This window comes from Myotis daubentonii, chromosome 8, assembly GCF_963259705.1.
Source record: "Myotis daubentonii chromosome 8, mMyoDau2.1, whole genome shotgun sequence".
Lineage (NCBI taxonomy): Eukaryota > Metazoa > Chordata > Mammalia > Chiroptera > Vespertilionidae > Myotis > Myotis daubentonii.
Genome location: NC_081847.1, coordinates 76,466,383 through 76,488,795, shown reverse-complemented (window position 1 = coordinate 76,488,795; position 22,413 = coordinate 76,466,383). Strand labels below are relative to the sequence as shown.

The 22,413-nt window shown below is 47.5% G+C and overlaps 1 protein-coding gene across 13 annotated transcripts in view; it reads right to left on the bottom strand.

Moving 5' to 3' along the window:
• Positions 1-410: 410 nt before the first annotated feature.
• Positions 411-22,413, bottom strand: part of FHOD3 (formin homology 2 domain containing 3) — a 393,487-nt gene continuing 371,484 nt past the window's right edge. For 8 of the 13 annotated variants that reach the window (XM_059707132.1, XM_059707122.1, XM_059707123.1 and 5 more), the window contains 6 exons: positions 20,559-20,749; positions 15,708-15,900; positions 12,292-12,315; positions 10,573-10,747; positions 8,927-9,088; positions 411-965 (listed from right to left, as the gene is read on the bottom strand). In XM_059707132.1, coding sequence (XP_059563115.1) covers positions 883-965; positions 8,927-9,088; positions 10,573-10,747; positions 12,292-12,315; positions 15,708-15,900; positions 20,559-20,749 — 828 coding nt within the window. In that variant the 3' untranslated portion in view covers positions 411-882. The remainder of the gene's footprint in view (positions 966-8,926; positions 9,089-10,572; positions 10,748-12,291; positions 12,316-15,707; positions 15,901-20,558; positions 20,750-22,413) is intronic. The other 5 variants (XM_059707120.1, XM_059707121.1, XM_059707133.1 and 2 more) reach the window with 1 other exon arrangement.

The following is a 22,413-nucleotide window of genomic DNA, read 5'->3' as shown; positions in this document are numbered from 1 at the left end:
AAAGCTTAAAATTCTCATTTTCGTTTGGTGACAGTAAACTTTTTGAGATAATGAATTTTTACATAAAGGTGAAAATGAGTGAGTTACAGAATAGTTCAGATTTTTAAAATGCTACTCTACATTTTTGCTTCCACATCGCTATGGAGCAAAGCAAAGCACAGGAGTAAGGTTATCGCTAGCATGATGCCTAACTAATGAGGAGTTACAAAGAGCGCATTGTCAGGCTCCTCATTCTATTAACCCAGCTGGAAGACTCCCCCCCACCTCCCCCCGCCCACCACCACCCCGGGGCCTGAGATGGTTCTGAGCCAGGGTCCTGGTGAACCTGGGGAGAGGTTTTGCTGACTCAGAAAGAGGCAAAACTGAGCTATTTAAGGTCCTAAAGCCAAGAGAATAAAAGTTTCTCATCATGACATTAAACTCCATTTATTTAGTATCTGAAACATGGTGTACATTTATGAATCCATATAAACATTTAGTACATCTAAAATCCACAACTGGTCAACAGCCTGTGCTTTCCTTTGTGTACTGTTTGGGTTTTACATCTGGATACTTTGGTGATGTGGCGAGACCCAGGCTGTGAATCTAATCCAACTGCCTCATATGCCCTTAGTCACTGTGACAAGTGATCTGCTCCGGAAAAGGTCCGTTCCTTGCACAGAAAAGGTGTCTCACTTTGGAACTACTAAACCAGGTGTCACGGAAACAAGAGAAAGTACAGGAAGGAGATTCCATGTCAGTGCGCAGCACGCAACACAGCCCCGTGGCGCCACGGAGAGATGGGCACTTTCTTTCAGACCTTTCGATGCTGATGCTGACAGGGGCTCCGTCCAGCAGGAGCATGCACTCTGCTCAGGCACACTTCTTAGGGTGCCCCCTGGGTCACAGCTGCAGCTCCGAGGTGCCCACCAGGCCCAGGGCTCGGGCTTCTTCTGGAGTCAGGCCGCTCTTCAGGGTCCTTCGCACTGCAGTGCATAAGCGGATGAAAGGAGTGAGAAGAGAAGGAGGGATTAGCAGCCAGGCACAGGGATGCGGTCCACCAGCCCTCTTCCCCAAGGACTCCAGGCCAGGGGGTCACAGGGCTCCCAGAGGCTCGGCCCCATCTGGCTCCTGCTGAAGTGCCCTGGCTGGCTGGCTGGGGCTGCAAGAGGCTGACCTGAAGATGGCACAGAATCTGACCTGCATGGTCCAGTGGAGGGGGGCCTTGTAAGGAAAGAAGGGAGAAGAGGCTCATCCTTACAACGTTTCTGAGAAATAGGTGCAAACTGCGAACGGCAGGTGGCATGTTGAGAGCTCAGCCTCTGACCGGCATAAGGAATGGATCAGAGCTGGAAAAGTAATCACGGAGCAAAGGAAAACGCAAGTTCCAATGATGTCAATCAGGTAAGATCACCCCACAAACCCATGACCTTGGACAGCAAGGTGTCAACAGACCCCAGGGCAACGGGCAGCAGTCAGGGTGAGTCTCTGTGAGTGTCTCCAGTCATCAAAGCGCCTCTGGAGAGAATAACCCGGAATCCCCTGCAGGCTGGCTGTCACAAAGCAAACTGCCAAATGTTTCTGGGTAGTTCTGGTGGATGTTCTCTGTGAACACACAGGCTCAGGAAGGACCAAATGACCCCTTTACTGGGTGCACACCTGGCCGTTGAGGAACACACGCATTTCACGGACCTGGAATTGGCCTCTGTGTAGCCCGGCATCATGGATTGTCCCATTGCTCAGTGTTGATCAGTTCTTATATCAAAATACAGGCTGGATAAGGGTGAATGAGTAGACAGCTGCCTCTTTCAAAACCAGGCCTTTCCTTTGAAAGGTTGCCTAATTACACTTTTCTTCATTTATAAATTGTGTTTGGTCTATCCTATATGTAAGATCATACAGAGTTTGGAGGATTTGGTCTATGTTCAGAAGAGGCATGTTACAGATCCACCTTCCATCCTAAATCCTAAATCCACCAGAGTCCCCGAGATGAGCAGGGCAGGCCCTTGATCAGTAAAGCTCACCCTTATTCCTTCCCATCTTCCCTTGCCAGACCCAGTTCCCTGAGTCCGCTCCGTGACCATGGGCCTGTATCCTCCGAGGCCTCCTCTGAGGCCTCTCCACAGGCAGGGCCCCACCTCCTATGTCTGCAGGCAATACCCCTGCCCCCATTCCATGTCTCCCCATGACCCCCTGGGAAAAAGCCCATGTAGCCTGCGGACAAAGGATCTGAAAGACCCATGCCCATTGGAACGAACAGGGGTAATATCTATGAATAAATGGTGTCTTCTCTCCCAGGGATCAGCACTTTGAACAGGGACCAACATCTAACCCATCAATTAGTCAATCAACAAATGGTTTATGGAGAACCTACTATGTGTTTGCCCTTCACTCAAAGAATCAGCACACTTCTGGAAGGCTCTCAGACACCAAGTGTGGGTTTTTATAGAGATTCAAAGACTTGTACCATGCCACCAACGCACACTACTGTATCCCAAGCCCAGCTCTGGGCCCCAAGCTACCCATCTGCAGCTGCTCCTGCACCGGCCCCCACTCCCCAACGCAGCCCCTGGGGCTCCAGACTGAGTGTCTAACTCATCTAGACAAAATGTTTGGCTCCAGAGCCTTGGCTGGAGGCAGACTGCATTTATTTAATTGAGTAATGGAATTTGTTCTATGAGGCAGCCATAAAAATACTAGTTTGTAATAACCTTTTATGTCCTTTAAACACTCCTTCAAGTGTTGGTTAAAGAAAGATAATTTTAATGGCAGAAAAGAAGATAAAATGTTTCTCATTCTTGACAAGGACTACTAGGACCTCTCATCCAAGATACGGAATTCTGCCTGGAGAAGTCCATGCAGCATCTTACATTTCATTAGCTGCGGAGGCGGCAAGGACATGTGCCTATGACCAGATTCTCTGTGCCTTGGGGTAAACATGCTTGGCCGAATGATGACAGAGGCTCTGTGAACGGGTGGGCATTTCACCCACAATGGCATTTAGAATGCTGCCTTCACACTCCTGGCCACACACTGGCTTTTGTCCTGTGACTGTAGTGTTTGGGAATACTTGAATAAGGGAATACTTGAATAAGAACCCTGGCACCTTAGAGCATGTGCACTGATGTAATAGAGATGGGCATGGGCCAGCTTGGCTGAGGCAGCTCGGAGAACAGAACAAAGTCTAACTGGTGCTTCGCTGACCTTCCTGCTTGACCAGAGGCCGTGCCTTTGGCCTCACCATCTACTCAAAGGGCTGATGTGCAAGGCCCCCGGGACCCTCCTACACCCCTTCCCCATGGCGTGTGTGTTCTCTGCTGCAGGGGAAAGCCAGAGTAGGCTAAGGTCCCTTTGCTTGCCAGATGTGTTCCTGAAAAGAGAATCTTCCTAGAAAAATCTGTGCCATCTGTAGAATCCTACTTTCTGTAGGCCTTCATGACAATTTAGATAAATTCTCTCACAATAAATATAATAAATACTGAACATAACCCAATAAACATGAATATATTAGCCCCCCAAAAGACTTAAAGAATCTGAATCCTTCCTTTGTTAGACTCAAAGTTAATTAATGTTACTGCTGGAAGGTGTGAAATGAAGGCAATCAGTTAAAATCAGGTTTGTACCCCAATTCAGATCACATATAGAAAGGGCTCTTTGGGTGTCATTTCATCCGTCCATCTGCTCACCAGTTCACTCATTCATTCAGCAAATGTGACCTGAGCCAAGTACTGCTGGCAGGGAAGCAGGGGGCTGACAGGGACGTGATGGGAGGGATCCGCAGACCTGTCCAGACATGGACTTGGCTTTCACTCCGAAAGCAAAGAAGGGTGGGGGTAGGGTGGGTAGAGGGGGTGCTGAGAGAATGAGGGGACCAGCAGATGGGGCTGGCGGGATGTGGGACTTGTACAAGTCTCCCATCACACAGGGGATTTCTTAAGTGCTTGCTTAGGTCTGATAAGATAATGTCTGGGCCCCCCTCCGCTCCCTGTTCCTGCTTCCCTCTGAATGCTCTGGCTGGAGCTGCGCAGCCTGTCACATGCGGCTGCCTCCCTTCCTCAGCTGCTTAACAGAGAACAGACCTCGGTAATGTTTATCCCTGTCTGCCTCGCAGCTCTTCCATACACGGCACGGGTCACTTCGCTGGCCCTGCAGCCGCTCTGCCCCAGGCACTGTGACAGCTCTCACGCAGCCCTGACAGCAATGGGAACCTGGGCTCAGACACAGGGCGCCTCTGCCTCCACAGGCAGCACAGGGGTGTCTGGGACTCACAAAACCCACGTTCCTTTTCTCATCTCCCACCCTCCTAGAAGTGAAAACAAATTTTAATCCTGCAAAGTGCTCTCAGGCGACTGCTGAGATGAGTTGAATCTGAGAATAATGGCAATGGTGGTGGCCACAATCTACTCCATGAGCCAGAACATGGATTATTCCTTTTGATCTTTGTGGAAAGCCTATGAGATGAGTAGTGTCGTTTCCCCAGTAAGTGAACAAATGGCAGCGATCGAGGCCCTGGCCCCAGTGCACACAGTAAGCGGGAGAGAAGGATTTGAGCCAGGACGTTTGACTGGGCTCCATCCTGTTCTGGCCCCTCTGCTCCTGCAGCCCAAGGGGCACTGATGGTGGCACTCCTCCCACCACGCACAAGCCCTCGAGTCACCCTCTAAAATGTAATGACTCTCGGCCCTAGACGGGTAGCTCAGTTGGTTAGAGCATCGTCCTGATATGCCAAGGTTTAACACATAAAGAGTGGAACAACAAATCTCTCTCTCTCTCTCTGAAAATTCAATAAATTAAAAAATCAATAAAATAAAACATAACAACTCTCAATCCAACACTTGGTTTTCTCATGGGCTTGTTCTATTTATCTTCCTGTCCTGTGCCCTGTCCACCTGGGTAGGCACCCAAATGCCTTTTGTGGAGGGATCAGACCAGCTTTAATGAGTCTGAAGAATAATTAGATGCTCACTAAACAGCAATGATGCTGTTGTTGAGAAGACAGAAGTTGGATTGAGGAAGCTTTATTTCCTTCCAACATCTTATTTTACTGTCTCCCAAGAGCATTAGTGTTAAAGCCTCTGGCTTATGGCCATTGTTATCTTGCACTATAAATATACATTTTATGTAAATATAAAATTGGCTCATGGTAAGTAAGGAAGAACTATTTAAATTAAATGCAGAGAAAATTTTAAAAATGGGATTAGTGGGGGAAATTCCTGGGTATTTTCAAACACCACTTTGGAAAAGTAGAGAAAACTGAACTAAGTTGTGCACGGAATCTAATCTTGTGAGACATAAATCATGTTTTCCCCAAAACAGATACAATAATTTTTCAGATTCAATCATTTTCTTTCTCCATAAATGGCTACTTAATAGATAGCCTGGCTACACCCCTCAATATTCTATAAGAGAAATAAAATAAGATTTTAGTTATGTCAAATGTGCATTCCTCTCTTGGAGAGGAATGCCACAGCGTCACGAGAGACACTGTGGGGGAATAGTGGTGTGAGGGATGAGTCAGGGCGAGAGAGAGAATCTGAGTTCTGCGTTCCTTTTCCAACGGGCCCTGGAATGAAACTTCTGGCTCTGCCCACGGGAAACTGTTTTTTCCATAAAGGTGTCCACCATTATGATCCTAACAAACTAAGAAACTGGTTGATTACGTGTAGGTCACATCAAAGTGATCAAATCTTTAGAGAAACATAGCTCTGAGCCCCAAACTCCATGGTCATGTCGCAAAAGGGCTCAGACTCTCCCTTGGAGGAAAACTCAGCTGAGAAGGGGCACCTGCCTCTCTCAACCATGACATGACCCTGGGGACAAGAGCTAAAGCAGACTATGAGTCCCTAATCCCAGATCTGTTCTGTGATCATCTGGGCTAGTGGCACCATGCAGGCAGCCAGCAGGGTGGAGACCCTCTTCTCAAGGCGGGTCCAAGAGAAAAGCATGCTGGAGAGGAGCCCCCTCCCCACCCCAGTCACTGGGGTCCATTCTGCAGAATCATACCTGTAAGGATACCTCAAGTGCTGGTCAGCTTCAGGGATTTCTAGGGCAGGTCAACATTCAGGAGGCCTAAGAGGACAAGTAGCTCTGGGACAAAACACCTGCCTCAATATTATGAAAAGAAAAACCAAAGTAGAAAAAAAACAAAGAAACAAACAAGACAACCATAAAGCTCAGATAACATTCTCCCTCTGTCCGATGCACCGGCCGATTGGAGGGCCTTGGCCAACGTGTGCTGGACCATTCATTCCACAGGCTAGAACCCAACCACATAATTAGAAACATTTTGCTTCATGAGACCCTGAAGGCACCAGCTGGGAAAGCAACAGAACCGAGCCGTGGGAGCCTGCAAAGCGATGAAGGTGCCTTTGATGTGTCCCTACTGGCTGCATGTTCCAGGCATTCGCAGGGCATTGGGTGTGTGTAGGCCCAGCCACCAGCGCCAACAGGAAAGTGAACATTGAATTTTCTCAGAGGATTCTCAAAAGCTCGCAGGTCATAAATTTTTAGGTTATGGGATGGATCCTGTTTAGTTTCCTGCTATAGCTGGACTATTACCGTCTTTGGCCAAATGAGCTACGAACCAAATAGGTTGGGTATTCATTATCCACTTGCCTCATTGCCACCATTAAACAATAAAATAAAAGGGTGGAGCCCAAAAGGCAAAACTTCATGTTGATTTTGCAAATTATTGTCTTCTTATTCCTTTAACCTCTTGTGAAAAGCTGGAGTTTATCACCCCTTTAAATGGAAATCAAAGTAACTCCCCCTGTCTTAAATGTCTGCGGATTGTGCCATTACTAATAAGTTAAACCTGTTGCAGATAAACATTTACATACATGCCGTACTGTAGTCGTTGAAGTCACTGCATCACAGGATGAAATGTGCTTGGCTAAATAAAAAGAATATACGGCTGTTTTGCATAAGATTGGAATGGAAACGATATCAAAGGATAGTATGTTATGTCAACAACAAAAACAGGCAAAATATCTCCCTGGCCAGATTGAAGTGGGAAATTAATTATGGGTGTGTGATTGTTCCTAGTGACATCAAGTGTCTCTGTAAGAAGCTGGTTCTCTCTAGACCAGAGGGCAGGACCAACACGCTGCCCACACAGATGTGGATGGCCTGAGACTCTGGGGACTGGCAAGGCCACTGTGTCATGTAATCTCTGTCTCTGAGGTTCTTGGCTCACCCCTGCCCCTTTGTGAGGGCACACCCTGGCTTGGCATCCTTTCTCTACTCCCCACCCATGGTCCCTGCCGCCCTCAACACACACACTTGCTTTTCCCAAATCCTCCCGGGTGATTCTTGCACTGAGGTTCCCCACTGTAGCCAGACCAGGAGAGACACAGTACCAAGTTTCTGCCATTTGGTTACCAGTTTACTGAAGTAAGTAATGGGGGTCCAATAAAGGCAAATACGAAGATATAATCTACGGAAGACCTCCAAAAGCCTTTTATACGTTTCATTTTAAAAAGCAATTTAACAAATAGATTTCTTATGAAAAAGAGCAAGAGAAAAATAGGCAAACAATATGGACAAGCCATCCACAAAAGAAGAGATGCAAATGGCAAAAGAGTCAACTCAACTTCCTAGTATGCAGGGAAAAGTTAGTTAAAACCACACGGGAATACTATTTCATCCCCTTCAGGCAGAGAGAAAGGGAGGTGCTGCCTTGACCTGGAGCAGCTGGAATCACACAGGCGGGTGGGGGGAAGTGGACAAGCCCAAGTCTTTGGAGAAGAGTTTGTCAGGGAAGATGCGCAACTGAGGCCCCTGTAATTCCACTCCAGGCCTCAGACCTGAGCGCTCTAGCTCACTGTGCCCGAGTCCCCTGGAGACCTTGTTAACACAGATTCTGAATCAGTCGTTTGGTTTAATGTTCTTTACCCCAGAAACAAGCGTGCCAAAGGGTCGCACAGAATCACGGTGTCCAACATATGCCCCATCACCTTCTGTGTGAACCTCAAGGGTGGCACCACTGGGGGCTCCCTGAGTTTGAGTTCTAACTAAACTCCCTGCCTACTCGGAGTCACTCTCCTGTCACTTTTGGGAGTCTAGACATGGGGAGGGAACCAGCCTTCCTTCTGGTGACAAGTCATAAATCCCTTTCCTAGTCACCACCGCTTACTCCAGGACGCAGAGCCGGTTAAGACTCAAGCTGCCACTGGTGTGACCAGCAGAGGCCAAAGCTTGGGGGCTGAACTCTCGACACACACACAAGCGCCATAGCCAACACAAGTAACATAAAGAACTGAGAGGAACCCTGCTTCCCGACTCAGTGCGATCCCTATGAGACTTGGCATGGTGCCCACACAGGCAACTCCACACCCATCACTTGGGCAGGAGCAGGAATTGGGCTCCAACTAAAAAGAAAGTCAGTTGCTTTGATTTACTTGAATCCTCTATTTGGTAGGAAAAGAAAAAATAACTGGTCAACCTAGACTAACATTAAGTATTTTAACCATCCTACTGACCATAAAATCACTGGTTTTTACCTTGGTCATGTTCACCGGCAGCAGCGAACCCCTAGGGGAACCACCTCCAGCCCAGAAAGTGGCCCCTGATTCGGGGAGAGAGGCAGAAATATACTCGTAGCCTCTGGCAAAGAATCCCGGGCAGGGCTTGGCAATGGGCCGCTCTGAGCCCACCAGCGCCTGCCAGAGCCACCTCAGGGCCTTTTAACCTTCCTAGGGACAAAGTACGAATTGAGGGAGGCCTGGCCAGAAATGGCAACTACCCTGGGCAGGGGTGACTGCAGCACCCTCCACAGGCCAACGCTGACTGTCACGTAGGAAACCTTTTGCTGACGAGCACAAGTGGGCCTCCTGGCACCAGTGACAATTCCCTGGAGCCCACCTCTGAGTCTGCCCTTCCCGGTCATACAGGACTAGAGGGCAGGTACCTGTGGGCGAGTCCCTCACCCCAACTCAAAGGCACTTACGAGATTTCCGGTTGGCCCGGGAGCGCTTCCTCTCCCGGGGCACCACTCGCTGACTGGGCACCTGGGTGGCCGACTTGACGATGCGGTCCATGATCTCATCAGCGGCGTCATCCGTGACATTCGGTGAGTCATCGGTTCCCATGGTCCATGAACTAGCGGATCCTGAAGGATTAAACAGGGAATGCGATGAACCCAAAGAAAATGCACAGCGCTGCCCCCGGCAGCTGAGCTGCCAGCAGCGGAGCAGAGCAGGAAGCCCGAGCTCAGCAGATCCAAGTGCTCGCAGGTCCCCACTGTGGGGCACAGGGCACCACTCCAGCCACCGCCCTCCAGCTCTGTACTCTCTAAAACCCATACTTGGGGCACTTATGTCATAATACCTTTTACCACAGCTGTGCTCTTGTCTTTCACTGCCCTTTAACTTTCTATGCCTGGATGCGCCCCTCCACCTGCCAGGTCACAGGCGGGCAGACCCCCTCCCCACCCCAGACCCCATGCCACACGGTGACGTGCATATCACAGGTATCCAGTGATGTATGTCCAGTAATGTCAGCTCTCTATCCGTGGCTGTATGTGCCTAGTGAATGTTAACTAACCCCAACTTCTCATTCAGTGGAATAGAAACCAATGGATTTTGAAACATAGCTTATCTTTGAAATTTCATAGCAAGATTATCCTCTACAACCAGCAAAGGGGGAATTGACATAAATTCTCTTTGGTACACTTCTCTGCTTGCTGACCAAAAAAATACATTTATTAATTACTCCAGGTCTGGCATGGAAACATCTGCCTATAGACAAGCAAGAAGAAAGCCCCACAAAAACATAGTTCCCAAGTCATGTTAAAGAGTTATAAATCAACTAGAGGCTTGGTGCACGAATTCATGTACAGGTGGGGTTGGGCCAGCCCGCCCTGAACAGGGCCAATCGGGCTGGCCCAGCTAGGGGGAGGGGCCGTGGGCAGTTGGCCAGCCAGCCGGCCCCGCTCCCTGGTCAAACTCCTGGTTGAAGTCCCAGTGGAACTCCCAGTTGAGGGACAATTTGCATATTAGCCTTTTATTATATAGGATGCTATTTTAATATACCAGGATGAACTTCCTGTGAAATCTCTTCTATAAAATGGGAAATATGCTTCTGTAAGAAGACAGATATATATATAAATGTTCTCAAAATTGTGAATTTCCTCTTCCTATACTTCTTTTTGTAACAAACACAACTTCAAAAGCCTGTGGTCTCCATCACACCCACACAGCTCTGCCACTTCGTGGAAAAGCACCACCAACAATACACAACCGAGCAAGTGTGGCTGTGTTCAGTAAGACCTTATTTACAAAGCAGGTGGCCAGCCGAATTTGGCCTGGGGCTGTATTGACTGATCCCTGTTTTAACCTATGAGGATTCATTCACAGTAATAATTCCTCTTGTGTAAATTAATTTATATTTTTGGGACTGTTTTTTTCTGAAATGAAACTAATGAAGGTGGGTGACAAAGGTGTGAGTAAAGACATGTGTGGCTACATCAGCACTGGGGAGTTGACTGCCCTTTGCAACCACAACCCAGGCACAGGAACCTGTACCCAGTGATGGGGACCAGACCCCCACGGGGTGGTTTCCTGGGAAGACGTGCCCCGCCCAGCCCGGAGTTACCTCGGCTCATCCGGCTGCGTGTGCGGACGCCCAGCACCGGGGTGGCATCATCCATGGCCGGGGACGAGGTGTTCAGCACAGCCTTCATGTTCTCGTGCTCAGCGGCGTCCTCGGCGTAGCTCAGGCCCTGTGGTTGGCTCGCAGGTGCTGGCGAACTGCTGGAGAATTTGCCGGACTGCAAGACCAGAGGGGATGATGGTGTGAGCTGCTGTCCCCAAAGCCAACTCAAGCCTATAAAATGCTTAGTTGAGGAACCTTCTCTTCTGTCCCTCCCTGTCCTTTGGTTTGTGTGTATCCTGCAGACACAGTCACCGAGGTTGTGGATGAATAATGACAAAACATCTGTGAACACGGAGGTGCTTTTATCAGAAAGAAAGCCCTGGGCCAGAAGGACCACGCCCATCCCTCCGCTGTCGCAGGCATCTCGGCTCTCTGCAAGTTCCTTCGGTGAGTGCCTACCAGGGGCGACCGAAATCAGCTCTGGGAAGAACTCAGAAACCAAATCTGTTTCCAATGCCAAAGCCCTGATACGAGGATCAATATATTTAATGTGTTAATTAAATATATTGAGCTTTAAGTTTTTAAAAATTTAGTGTCAGGAAGCAGTTAAAAATTTCTAACATATCACTTACAATAGTCAAATTTTAAAAGTGGGATTCAGCCACAGAATGAGACAAGATTAAGAGTTGGGAAGAAATTTCCAGATCTAGTCCCACCTCACTTTACCGAGAAGGGAACTGAGGTTCTCCAAGATTAAGTGAATCCAAGGGGGTTTGTTTCAGGCACCAGATCAGAACACGACTCAGAAATTCACGCTGAAACTGAGTTTGGTAACACTTACTACTTCTGGTGGCATCAAAAATATAGTTGTTTAAACAAGCATTAGGTGCACACAATATTCTCTAATTCCAGCTGAATAGCGAGGACACAGATGTTTTACAAGAGGTATGCTAGCACATCGCGCCACGGCATACAGTGCCCAACATCTGGATGAGACATAAGCAGTCTGTTAGATTCCCATTTGCTGAGAGGAGCTCTGTAGATCTGGGCTCCCTCTTTTCATCCAGCTTCTCAGCCACGGCAGCAGAGCCCAGGACACATCTGTGGCTGGCACATCTGTGTACAGCTCCTTCCCCGCCTTCCAGGCCAGCCAGCTCCGACTGGGACTCTGGTTCTGACATCTGGACCTAGACGAGGAGCCCCTGCCCTCCCACCCCTCACACACTGATCCCGCCAGACCCAGTGGATGCCCACGGAGGAAATGGGCACAAGTCAGAGCTACCCAAAGCCGCTGAACCGCTGGCCTGGCCTGGCTCTTAGCCACTGCCCCACTTCCTCTCTGATTTCAGGGCTCTTCATGTGGCTGTTCTAGAACCCAGTTCTCACACTTGTATTGCCAAAAGGCTCAGACAGGGCTGGAGGGAAAGTTCCCCGACCACTCTCCTCGCAGTAGAGAGAGGTGTGCTGTCACTGCCACTCGGGACAGGGCCTGGGGCTCAGGGACAGCTCGGAGAAGCAGTCCATCCGTCAGCCCCCGGCACACACGGCAGGACAAGGACCCATGTTAGGAGGTTAGTGACCACACAGAAACCAACCGGAAAATGTGCATGCATGGTTTAAAGCACAGAACCGTGCTGACACTGCAGGCTGCTTAGGTTAGGCACTCCAGCGCCCCTGGAGGTCACACGTGGCATTCTACACGTTTAGACAGAGTCCTACCTCCATGTCATCCTCTTCATCAGTCTACCCAAGAGGACAGGACAGGATGGAAAAGACAGAAGGGATTCTTAGAAGGCACGGAAGTCAGCAAAGATGAGATCATCTCCATGTCACGTCAAATTCCAAATGAAGAAATTGGCCCCATGACCAGGGCACACCCTCTTGATTTGGGAGCAGCCGGGCCCTGCCTCCATAGCCCTCCTGCCCTCCTCTGGAAATTCCCCAAGCTCTATCTTGACCACAGTCAGAAAGGATTTGGGGGTTCGGGCCAATCTCCCGAGGCTGCCCATGAGATTGACAGCCAGCTTACCTGGTTTCTGGCCACTCCATACCTCACTCCCAGCTCTGTGTCCTGCCCTCACCCAGCCACATTCTGTGGAACCCACCTCCACTGCCCCCATCAGGGCCTCAGTAAGAGGACTGGCCTCCCTCTGCCCGGCTCCACCTGTCAGTGGCCGCTCCCCTCTCGTCCCCAGTGCTGGGCCTCCCTGCCCAGGCTGCCGGTCTGCACCTCCAAGAACCTTCCACACGCAGGAGAAACAACGCAGGACCAGAGGAATGGCTGCCCATGCAGAATGGGTCATATCACTGCTCCCTCAGAAACATGAGATTAGGTTCTCTTCAAAATCGTACTTCCCTGTGCCTCCTGGAGGCTGGAAGTATGACTGGCCATACTTTCAATTCTCACCAACTCTCACCAGATAAGCTCCCTGAAGTCACTTCAAATACTAGTAAAATATCTCTTTTCTAAAAATAAATTGAAGGTGAAAGTCATCGCAATCTCTTAATTTTAAATCAACATGCCCTCAATTGAACGTGTGCTTGTTTCTAGTGAGGTTGGAAGGCTAGGCCAGCCAGTCGGACACAAGGGTGCTGAGAACTGACTACACTGCTGGAAGCTGAAATGACATAATGCTCCCAGTACATCACCTTCCCAGCCAAGTGCATCGTGACAAGAGGTGACAGTTCTGCTGTGCCATCTTTTAAAAAATCTTACAACATGCTTATTTAACCAGGATTTGGGTTTTCTTTCAGCAATGAGTACACGTGTGCGATGCCAATATACAAAATCTCTAGCCCTCTCAATATCCCCAAAGTAACTAGCATTTCCTTTTCACAGAGAGGAAGCTGGAGAGAAGGCAAGGGCCTCGCCAGGGTTACCCCTGCCTCAATGTGGGGGTCCTGGGCTGGGCAGCCTGAGTTCTCACAGCCCAGCTGGAGTGGGATGACAGCAGAGAGGGTCGCGGTGGCCTTGCACCGCCTTGTCTATGTCACCATTTTGCCTAGAACCAGGTGGCGACACAAGGGTGAGAAATTACTTAGTATCTCCCTGATCCTCCCTGGACGACTCCTGGATTTTAAGAAAGGAAGCCTTCTGCATGTTCAGAAACAGAGGAAGAAGAGGAGAGACCGGCACATACAGCAGATACGGGGCTGACTCCACCACCGTGGGGTCTTTAGATTTAACCCAGGCAGCTCTGTGCCTCAGAAAATAATGGTTCTTCTAAAACTGTCCTTCTTTAATGGCTGTCACTTCCATCCTCATTGCTCAGCATCTACATTAAAAGTGACTGACTGCACAGCTTTCTCAAAAAATCACTTCCAGCTCTAACGCTCGGGCTCTGCTTCTCCATCTATTACTTGGGTTTGTTTTGAGAGATTTAAGTGGTGGAGATGTTTTTCTTAACCAGATCATGACATCCTGAAGGCATAAGCTTATCTTTTACAGCACCCACATCTTCCTCATTGCCCCATGCTGTGCCAGGCACGCAGCGGGCACTTGCTTACTTGAGATGTTGGGAAAACGGGAAGCTGTATACATTGCCATACTGACAATATTCTGATTTACCAGCAGATGGCAACCGTTCTACACAAATGATGCCACTTTGTCCACTGAAAATAGGGACTATGTCCAGGATCAACCCTGAAGAAGCTGGTACTATCCAGATGTTAATGGGAATTTAAATATTTTTGAATCAAACCCTAGAATATTTTATCCCTGTTTATAAATAGGAAAGCTGAGTGTTTACAGAGAAGGACAGAATTTAAAAATTAGTGGGATCTGTAAAAAATAAATCTCAAGAATTTAACAAGAAATTTTGACGTGTTTTCATAACTATGAGCATATTGGACTTGTATTTTTCACCCTCCAATGTGTCTCATTGCCACAAAAATAAGCACTCCCCTTTTACAACTTTTAAAAATAATACTTTGGGATGAAATGTGGGACATAGTTTGCCCAAGTGGATTCTGTTTGCCTCCCGAGCTGCTGTCCTCCAGGAGGTGAAAGATTCGGTTGAGCCCAGACTTCAGGAGAGGACGCGGAGACTTGGCTGGTGGCACTGGCGTCCGGGGGACTGCGGGAAGGGCACCTGATGCAGAAACGGGATCTGAGCTCTAAGGGCCCAGAAAATTCCAAGGAAACAGGGGTCTGGGTGGGAGTAGGTGGTGAGGGGATTAGTCCCGGGTTCTCCCCTGCCTTCTTTTAAAATTACTAAGATAATGTGTCCAGGTCTCCGTGGAAAGGTCAGGCCCCCTCAAGATTGTGGGCAGTAACCGTGTGCTCCCTGTCTCTCCTACCACATGAACATTTTCTGGGCACAGAAGGTAGCCCCCATAAGGTCTTCTTAATTGATTTTATTCCTCCCCAAAGAAATCCACCTGACTTGAGTTCAGTTGAGGCATGCAAAGGACAATGGCTTAGTCACTACCCATTCCATTCCCTGATCACTGAGAGCCAAGGTGCTTCTCACCTATAGATGCAGATGGAATAAGTGTCATAAAAGCACATCAGAAAGAGGCACTGTCTGTCCCTGGCATCCTCATGCGTCCCTTCCTCTTCTGAATACCCACTGCGCCCATGGCCCAGGGGGCTCAGGGATGAGGTGGGAGAGATGGGGGAAGAGTTCAGGAATGGGAGAGACATGTGAGTGTGCAGGGACCCCCGAAGGGGATCCCTTCCCACCCTGGTAGTCTCTGACTGAAGGGTCTACCAAGAGCCCATCCGATTGCAGCTTTGAGCAACCACATTAATTATTTCTCTATTAAGATGCCTTGAATGGTGGTCCATGTGTCAACTGAGGTTATAAAGCATCATTATGACGATTAAAATCTTGAATCAATTCCCAAATCGGTACATTTGTCCTCCTATAAGTGGCATTATCTTCCATCACAGAGGGTGAAAATGGAAACAAGCATTTAATGTCATCAGCACCATACAACACACCCACATGTGTTAGAAGCTCCTCCTCCAGCCACACATTCTTAACTTACATGTCCTAGTTCCTCATTTGTTTATAGCAGATTTTATAGGAAAGAAAAGAAGAGAAAAGAAAAGAAGCACAGTCCCCCAACTGGGGGACATTTTATGGTTGATTACACTCTCAGAATAAATAAGCTGATTTCCTGAAACTTACATCAGTGATCATCTTCCCTCTGGTCTTATTTCTCTCTCTGTGGTTGGCCCGCTTCTGTTTCTGCTGCAAAACCCTTTCCCTGGTGGTGCGATACTCCAGGGCAAATTCACTAATGATCCTGCAGAACTTGTTTATGTTCACTTCCCGGATCGCACACGGCGGATGCCCCATAAAGAGCAGAAAGGAATGGAACCTGCAAGGGAAACAACAGGCCATGACTTCAGTTTTAAGGAACAAAAATTGATCATCTAAAAACTTTCAGTAAAAAACAAAACATCAGCGGGAGACAATGTTCTTCTTTCCTGGGGCCTTGAGGTTGAAGAGTCCTCTCAAGTGACAACGAGACCAGAGGTCAAGTTCAGCTCACTTTCTCATTGGGAATGGTGAGGGTGAGATGGCAGGATTGCAGGAGATTAAGTATCTTTTTCTTTTTGCTTACCTGTGTTTTAATGCTTCCTAAGATGGATTTGTGCAAGTTTTGTAACAAAAACGAATACTGCAGTTTCTAGATTATATAAAAATTAAATAAGAAATAAAGAAACGTTGCTTAGCAATTCCTTGGGAACCTGCTCCAGTGAATCTTGGAAAAGACATGAACATATTATGAACAATATGTCAATTGACAGTTTATAAAAAGATGTTTGTAAAGTTTTCTCCGAGTAAATATTTTGATATCTTTTTTTACAATTTTACATACAATCTGAATTTAATTGGAACACATCGAATGAGACACACAAAATTATCTCAGCTATTTAATTTATAAATAAGAAATTGTTGAATGTTATTTACTTAAAATTTATGTAAAAGAAGTTAAATGAGCAGACGTGTGCCCAATTTTTGGTTTTCAGGATATGAGGAAGAAGATAGTAGGAGACAGAGTGAAATTTTTATGTAAGCAAACAGTATTATATAAATGATACCACTATTTATAGACAAAAACTTTTGGTGTTGATCATTCTAATTTGTACACTTACAAAAATGTTTGGTTTATTTTTCAAATGAGTGACACTGACTTATTCTTTTTGTGAAAAACAACAAAGTAAAGCATACAACAGGAATTTAAGGTAAAGGGCTGAAAAATGCTGTTTAAAACAAAAAAAAATGCTAGTAAAAGTATGAAACTCTTAGAAGAAAACATAAAATGTTATGACTTCGGATTAGGAAATTATTTCTTAGCTATGATACCAAAAGCATAAGCACCCAAAGGAAATATAGATACAGTCAACTTCATCAACATTAAAGAGCTTTTGTGCTTCAAAGGACTCTGTCAAGAGTGAGAAGACAATCCACAAAATGGAAAAAAACATTTGCAAATCATATGCCTGATAGGGAGTGTGTACCCAGAATATATAAATAAATGTTACAACTCAACACTAAAAAACAAGCAAACAAAGACTGACACAGGATTTGAATAGACATTTCTCAAATAAAGGTCTGCAAATAGCCAATAAGTGCATGAAAAGATGCTCAACACCTTTAGTCATCAGGGGAATACAAATCAAAACCACAGTGAGATGCCCTTCACACTCACTAGGATGCATACAATGAAAAAGACAGGCCATGATGCATGTGGTGAGGATGTGCAGAAACTGGAACCCTCACGTGGCACTGATGAGGCCATAAAAATGGTTTGGCTGCTGGGGACAAGCCTGGCAGTTCCTAAAAAGCTAAAATGGAGCTACTTTATGACCTAGCAATTTTGTTCCTATGCATATACCCAAAAGAAAGGAATATATGTGTTCACACTAAACCTTCTACACAACTGTTCATAGCAGCATTAATCATAATAGTCAAAAAGTAGAAAAGCCAAATATCCATCAGCAGATGAATGAACAATAGGTGATATCGCCATACAAGGTCTATCATAACTGGCCTACTACCTCTCTGACTGTATCTACTGTGACCCCAGACACAATGGAACCTCCTGATTCCTTGAACAAGCCCACCTCAGGGCCTGTGTGGCATCTTAACCTTTCCTTTTACACTAGGGACCCTAGGGGGACATGGAGTCCTGCAGGAACTGAGGGAAGGATGGGGAGCCACTCCACTGGAAGGACCATAGACCCTAACAAGGCGTTCGGTACCAGCTGTTCCCTGTGCCCAGAGCATGGTAGCACCCTCTCAATCCACAGGTCTCTGCCCAAATATCACATCTTCAGAGAAGCCTTCCTACCATAACTAATTCCTGGCTCATGCTGGTCATCCCATTGGGTGACCAATAGTGAGTAAACAGGGACTGAGGTCACAGGAGAGCAACATCATCAGGTGACCAGCTTACCAAGGAGAATTATCTATCTATCTATCTATCTATCTATCTATCTATCTATCTATCTATCTATCTATATATATATAAAAGGTTAAGTGACCGACCATCCGTCCGTCCGTCCAACTGGCAGACCAACCAGCCAGTACATATGATGTGCACTGGCAACTTAAAAATAAACATTGACTCGCGCATGCGAGATACATATAAAGCTCTTGCTGGCGCCAATCGCATGCATGTGTTTCTATCTGTCATTGTCAATTGTGAATTTGGTTGTTTTTGTTGACATTCTGAAGCTGAAAGAAAGTGGTGGCGTCGACAGAGTATTTCTGAAGACCAACTATTGGCACAGTGTACCTCTGACACTTCTATTATAGAGAAAGGGCGAATAGTGATATTAAAATATTTCTTCTAATTAATTTCCTTTCAATGTGCACGGATCTGTACACCAGGCCACTAGTGTATATATAATTACCCACACGCACACACACACACACACACACACATTATAGCTTAAGGAATAGATGTAGCACTGAGTTTTCATGCATCCAGGATAAAATGGTTAATGTGACCAGGCAGAACAGCTTTACAAGACTTTCATAAAATCGCTGCAGTTTCATGATATTCCAAATGAAAACTATTTGTTTATTTGAGTAGTTTTAAGTGGGAAATCACTTGTATCATACAAAGCATGCAGGGCCAAAGCAGCTCACGTGCCCTGCCTCCCTCCGTGATCCCATTAAAAGCAGAGTGTGCTTGTATTTCAGTGAGAAATCTGACAACATCTCGGGTAATGTCCTTCCACCCAGAGGGCAGCTGTGAGGTCTGAATGGGGTGCAGTGAGGGATTTAAACAACCAAATTCCAAAAGCACTGAGTAGTGAATAGTTGCCAACCTAGAGGGAAGACTCTGGTCCTTATTCCTGTTCCTAACAGTTAAAGATGACCCCCATCCCCATGCCTACCCACCCGAACGGTCTGGAGCAAGACCCAGGAGGTCTGGCTACCAAAGCAGCAAAGGACACAAGCTGGGAGAGGGCTCCCAGGCGGACAAGAGAATCAGGTTCTTAAAAACAGTCACAGGGAGGTGAAGTGAAGCACAGGGAATCTTGTCATCAACATTGTAATAACTACATATGGTGCCAGGTGGGTGTGAGACTTACCAGTGATCACTTTGTAAGGCATGTACGTGTTTAATTACTGTGCTGTAGACCTGAAACTAATAGAATACTGTACATCCACTGTAATTAAAAATGAAAGTACTGTGTGACTTCAAGGAAGGCGAAGGAAGGAAACAAGGCAGAAGGGGAAAAGAGGGAAGGAAAAGAGAATAAAAAATATGAAATGTTTATGAAAATACCACACATCTGTTTGGAAACTTACAAAGTGCTCAAGCAGAGCCCGGGGAGTGTGCCGAGGAGCAGCCCTCTGGCACGGCTGCAGCTGAGACGGCCCCCAGGGAGGGCTTCCTCACACAGCTGCAGTGGGGCTGTCTCAGGGCCTGCCACCCGGGCTCCGGTCCGCTGCAGGCCGACCACACACCGCAGGTCTGCAGAGCTGCATGCTCGCTTGCCAAGGTGCCAGGCCCAGGACAGAGCGCTCAAACCCCCGAGATCAGAGTGACTGAGCAAAGGGAAAGAAAGTGGTGGTGCATGGTAGGCAATGCCCTGGCCTGGGACACGGGAAGACCCAGGCTCTGGCCTGGGTGCTGCCTCCATTTCCAGGTGAGATAGCCCTGGATGGCCCTGGAGCCATCCTAGATCCCTGCCAGCCTCCTTGTAGGGAAGCAAGGCCTCACACATCACTGCTGTGTCTCCCAGGGTCCTCTTGGATCCTGTGACTCTGAGGAAGGCTGGTCCAGAGGGTGGCACCAGGCAGACCGCAGCACAAAGCCACCATCGAGAATCAATGAGTCGAAGGTCTTAGAAGGCACACTGTGGATCATATAAGGAAGGAACTTGCCCGGCGGGTGTAGCTCAGTAGTTGAGCATCAACCTATGAACCAGGAAGTCATGATACGATTCCTGGCCAGGGCACATGCCCAAGTTGTGGGCTCAATTCCCAGTAGGGGGCATGCAAGAGTCAGTGGATCGATGATTCTCTCTCATCAATGATGTTTCTATCTCTCTCCCCCTCTCTTCTCTCTCTGAAATAAATAAAAAATGTTTTTAAATGAAGAAAAGGAACTTTTCTAAAAAGTCAGTCTGCCTCACAAAACGTGTGCTGTCTGCAGGCAGGACTGTTCAAACAGACAGGGAGATTCAGGGCTCAGCTTACCAGAGATGTTATAGATTCAAGTCCTGATCAAGGAGGAATTGTGAATGACATCTCTAAGATTCTTTCTGACCTTAAGATTCAATGGCATTATAGTATTGTGCGTGCGTGCATGCGTGTGTGTGTGTGTGTGTGTGTGTGTAAGAAAAATTAAGTGCCCATGAAACAAACATGTGCATCAAAGGCACCCTGGCCACATACCAAGAATATATCTATCACACAATTTTTGTAAATTTAACCTTCGGATCTCGGTTTGCAGAATATTTTCAACATGCCCTTTTACTGGTGTTCCCATATGTTCCTCACTCTGCTTACCTGTTAATTATTCTCCTATGGACAATCTTTAAAATTATAATTCGCTCAGCACAGTCTTTCAGGAACTCTGACATTCGTTGTTTTAAAACGGGTTTCATTTCATGTTTTGCAATTGCCTTGAGGTGATCCCATGAAGCTTTGCATCGTCTCTCCATCTGACATAAATTATCCTGAAGCTGATCAAAGTCAACCTGAAAATCAGAGAGAGAACACTGAAAACGCGCTGAAACCGCCAGACCCCAACCTGAACCAGGAAGCCCAGTGGCCTCTGGGAAGAAATAAACATCAAAACCAAATTTACATCTTGAAATACAAACATATTTATGGCCTCGAATTTCTCCACATGTGGATCTGTCATTATCTCGGGATCAAATTATTTAGTGATAAAACCCTTCTGCAAATGAACCCAATGCGAGCGGCAACTTTCTTTTCTTTTTGCCACATTTGGAAAAGAATCGTAGGCAAGTCTTTGAAAACTGTAAATTAAAACATGATATCCAGGAACCCTCGTACGAGATGAACTGAACAGATGGGTCATAAAATTTTTCAGAGCACTCTTGTCCTTCCCGGAGGTTGGAGGAATGCACCACAGTCACACATGGACGGCTCTGATGTGCCCCAGCGAAGGGACAGCCTGCTTCTCGTCACAGGGACCTGGGGCAATAGTTACCTCTAGTAATTGCCGAAGTGAGTGGGCAGCAGCCAAGCTCCAGGCAGAAATACGTAATTTAGTTATTAGTTTGGAAAAGGCCTGATACTGAGGGGGTCCCGGGGCCGTTACTGGGGTCAGCCTGGGGTCAGGACACCCAGGCCAGGGCTACTTTGGTTACACGCAGGCTCTACCTAGAGGGCAAGGCCCTGGGAAAACAAAGGCCCACGTGTAAAAAGGGAACCGATTTGTTCTGGATGGTTCTGGAAACAGGACCACAGTGAATCTAGACAGCCAGACAGACTTTGTCTCGGTTATTCCTAACAAACCGTCTCGTGCAAAGGTGCTCAGGGGTGTTAGAGCAGCAACTGAGGACCCCCGTGGGGATACTCACAGGGGCTTTTGCCTTGTTTGGGTATAGAAGGAATATTTGCAAAGACTTCAGAGCAGTGCCTGGCACAGAGTAACATGGTAAGGGTGCCTGGGAAATAGTGTTTCCTAAGAGACCCCTCGTTAGCCTCTGAGCTGGGGGAACGCTGGCCGTGCCTCCTCCTGCCTCAAGGTAGGTCCACTGCCGGGCTGGCTCAGGGGCCACCTGCTCAGTGTCCCTGGCAGTTGCCAGCCTGTTGGTCCTGGGGCAGGTGGAGGAGCGTCCCAGTAGCTGGGTCCCCACAAGCTACTTCTGTGGGAGAAGGCAGAGGGAGGGAGAGCTCTGTGGACAGACCTTAGAAAAGCCCCCTTTGCTTCCTCCCCCTTCTGCCCACCACTCTCTCCTCTTCTCACACTAGATTCCGATGTGACCCAGACCTAAAGGTCACTCTGCTTTCAGCTCCTCGGCCTGGGTTGTGTTTCCAGGAGTTTCCACCACACCCCTCCCGTGTGTTTGCTGTTGCCCCCAAGATCCTGACATCTCCCAGCTCTGCTGTATTTGAGGTTCCTCTGGGATCTTGAACCTCAGCGATGCTCCTGCAGGGGGCGCAGCTGGCTGTCCAGCGACTGCACTGTCTCCCTTCTCACACACCACCCTTAGCGAAGGTTTGCACTCTGCACTGCATTTAGGGCGGTGGTTCTCAAACTTCTGGCCCTTTAAATACAGTTCCTCATGTTGTGACCCAACCATAAAATTATTTTCGTTGCTACTTCATAACTGTAATGTTGCTACTGTTATGAATCGTAATGTAAATATCTGATGTGCAGGATGGTCTT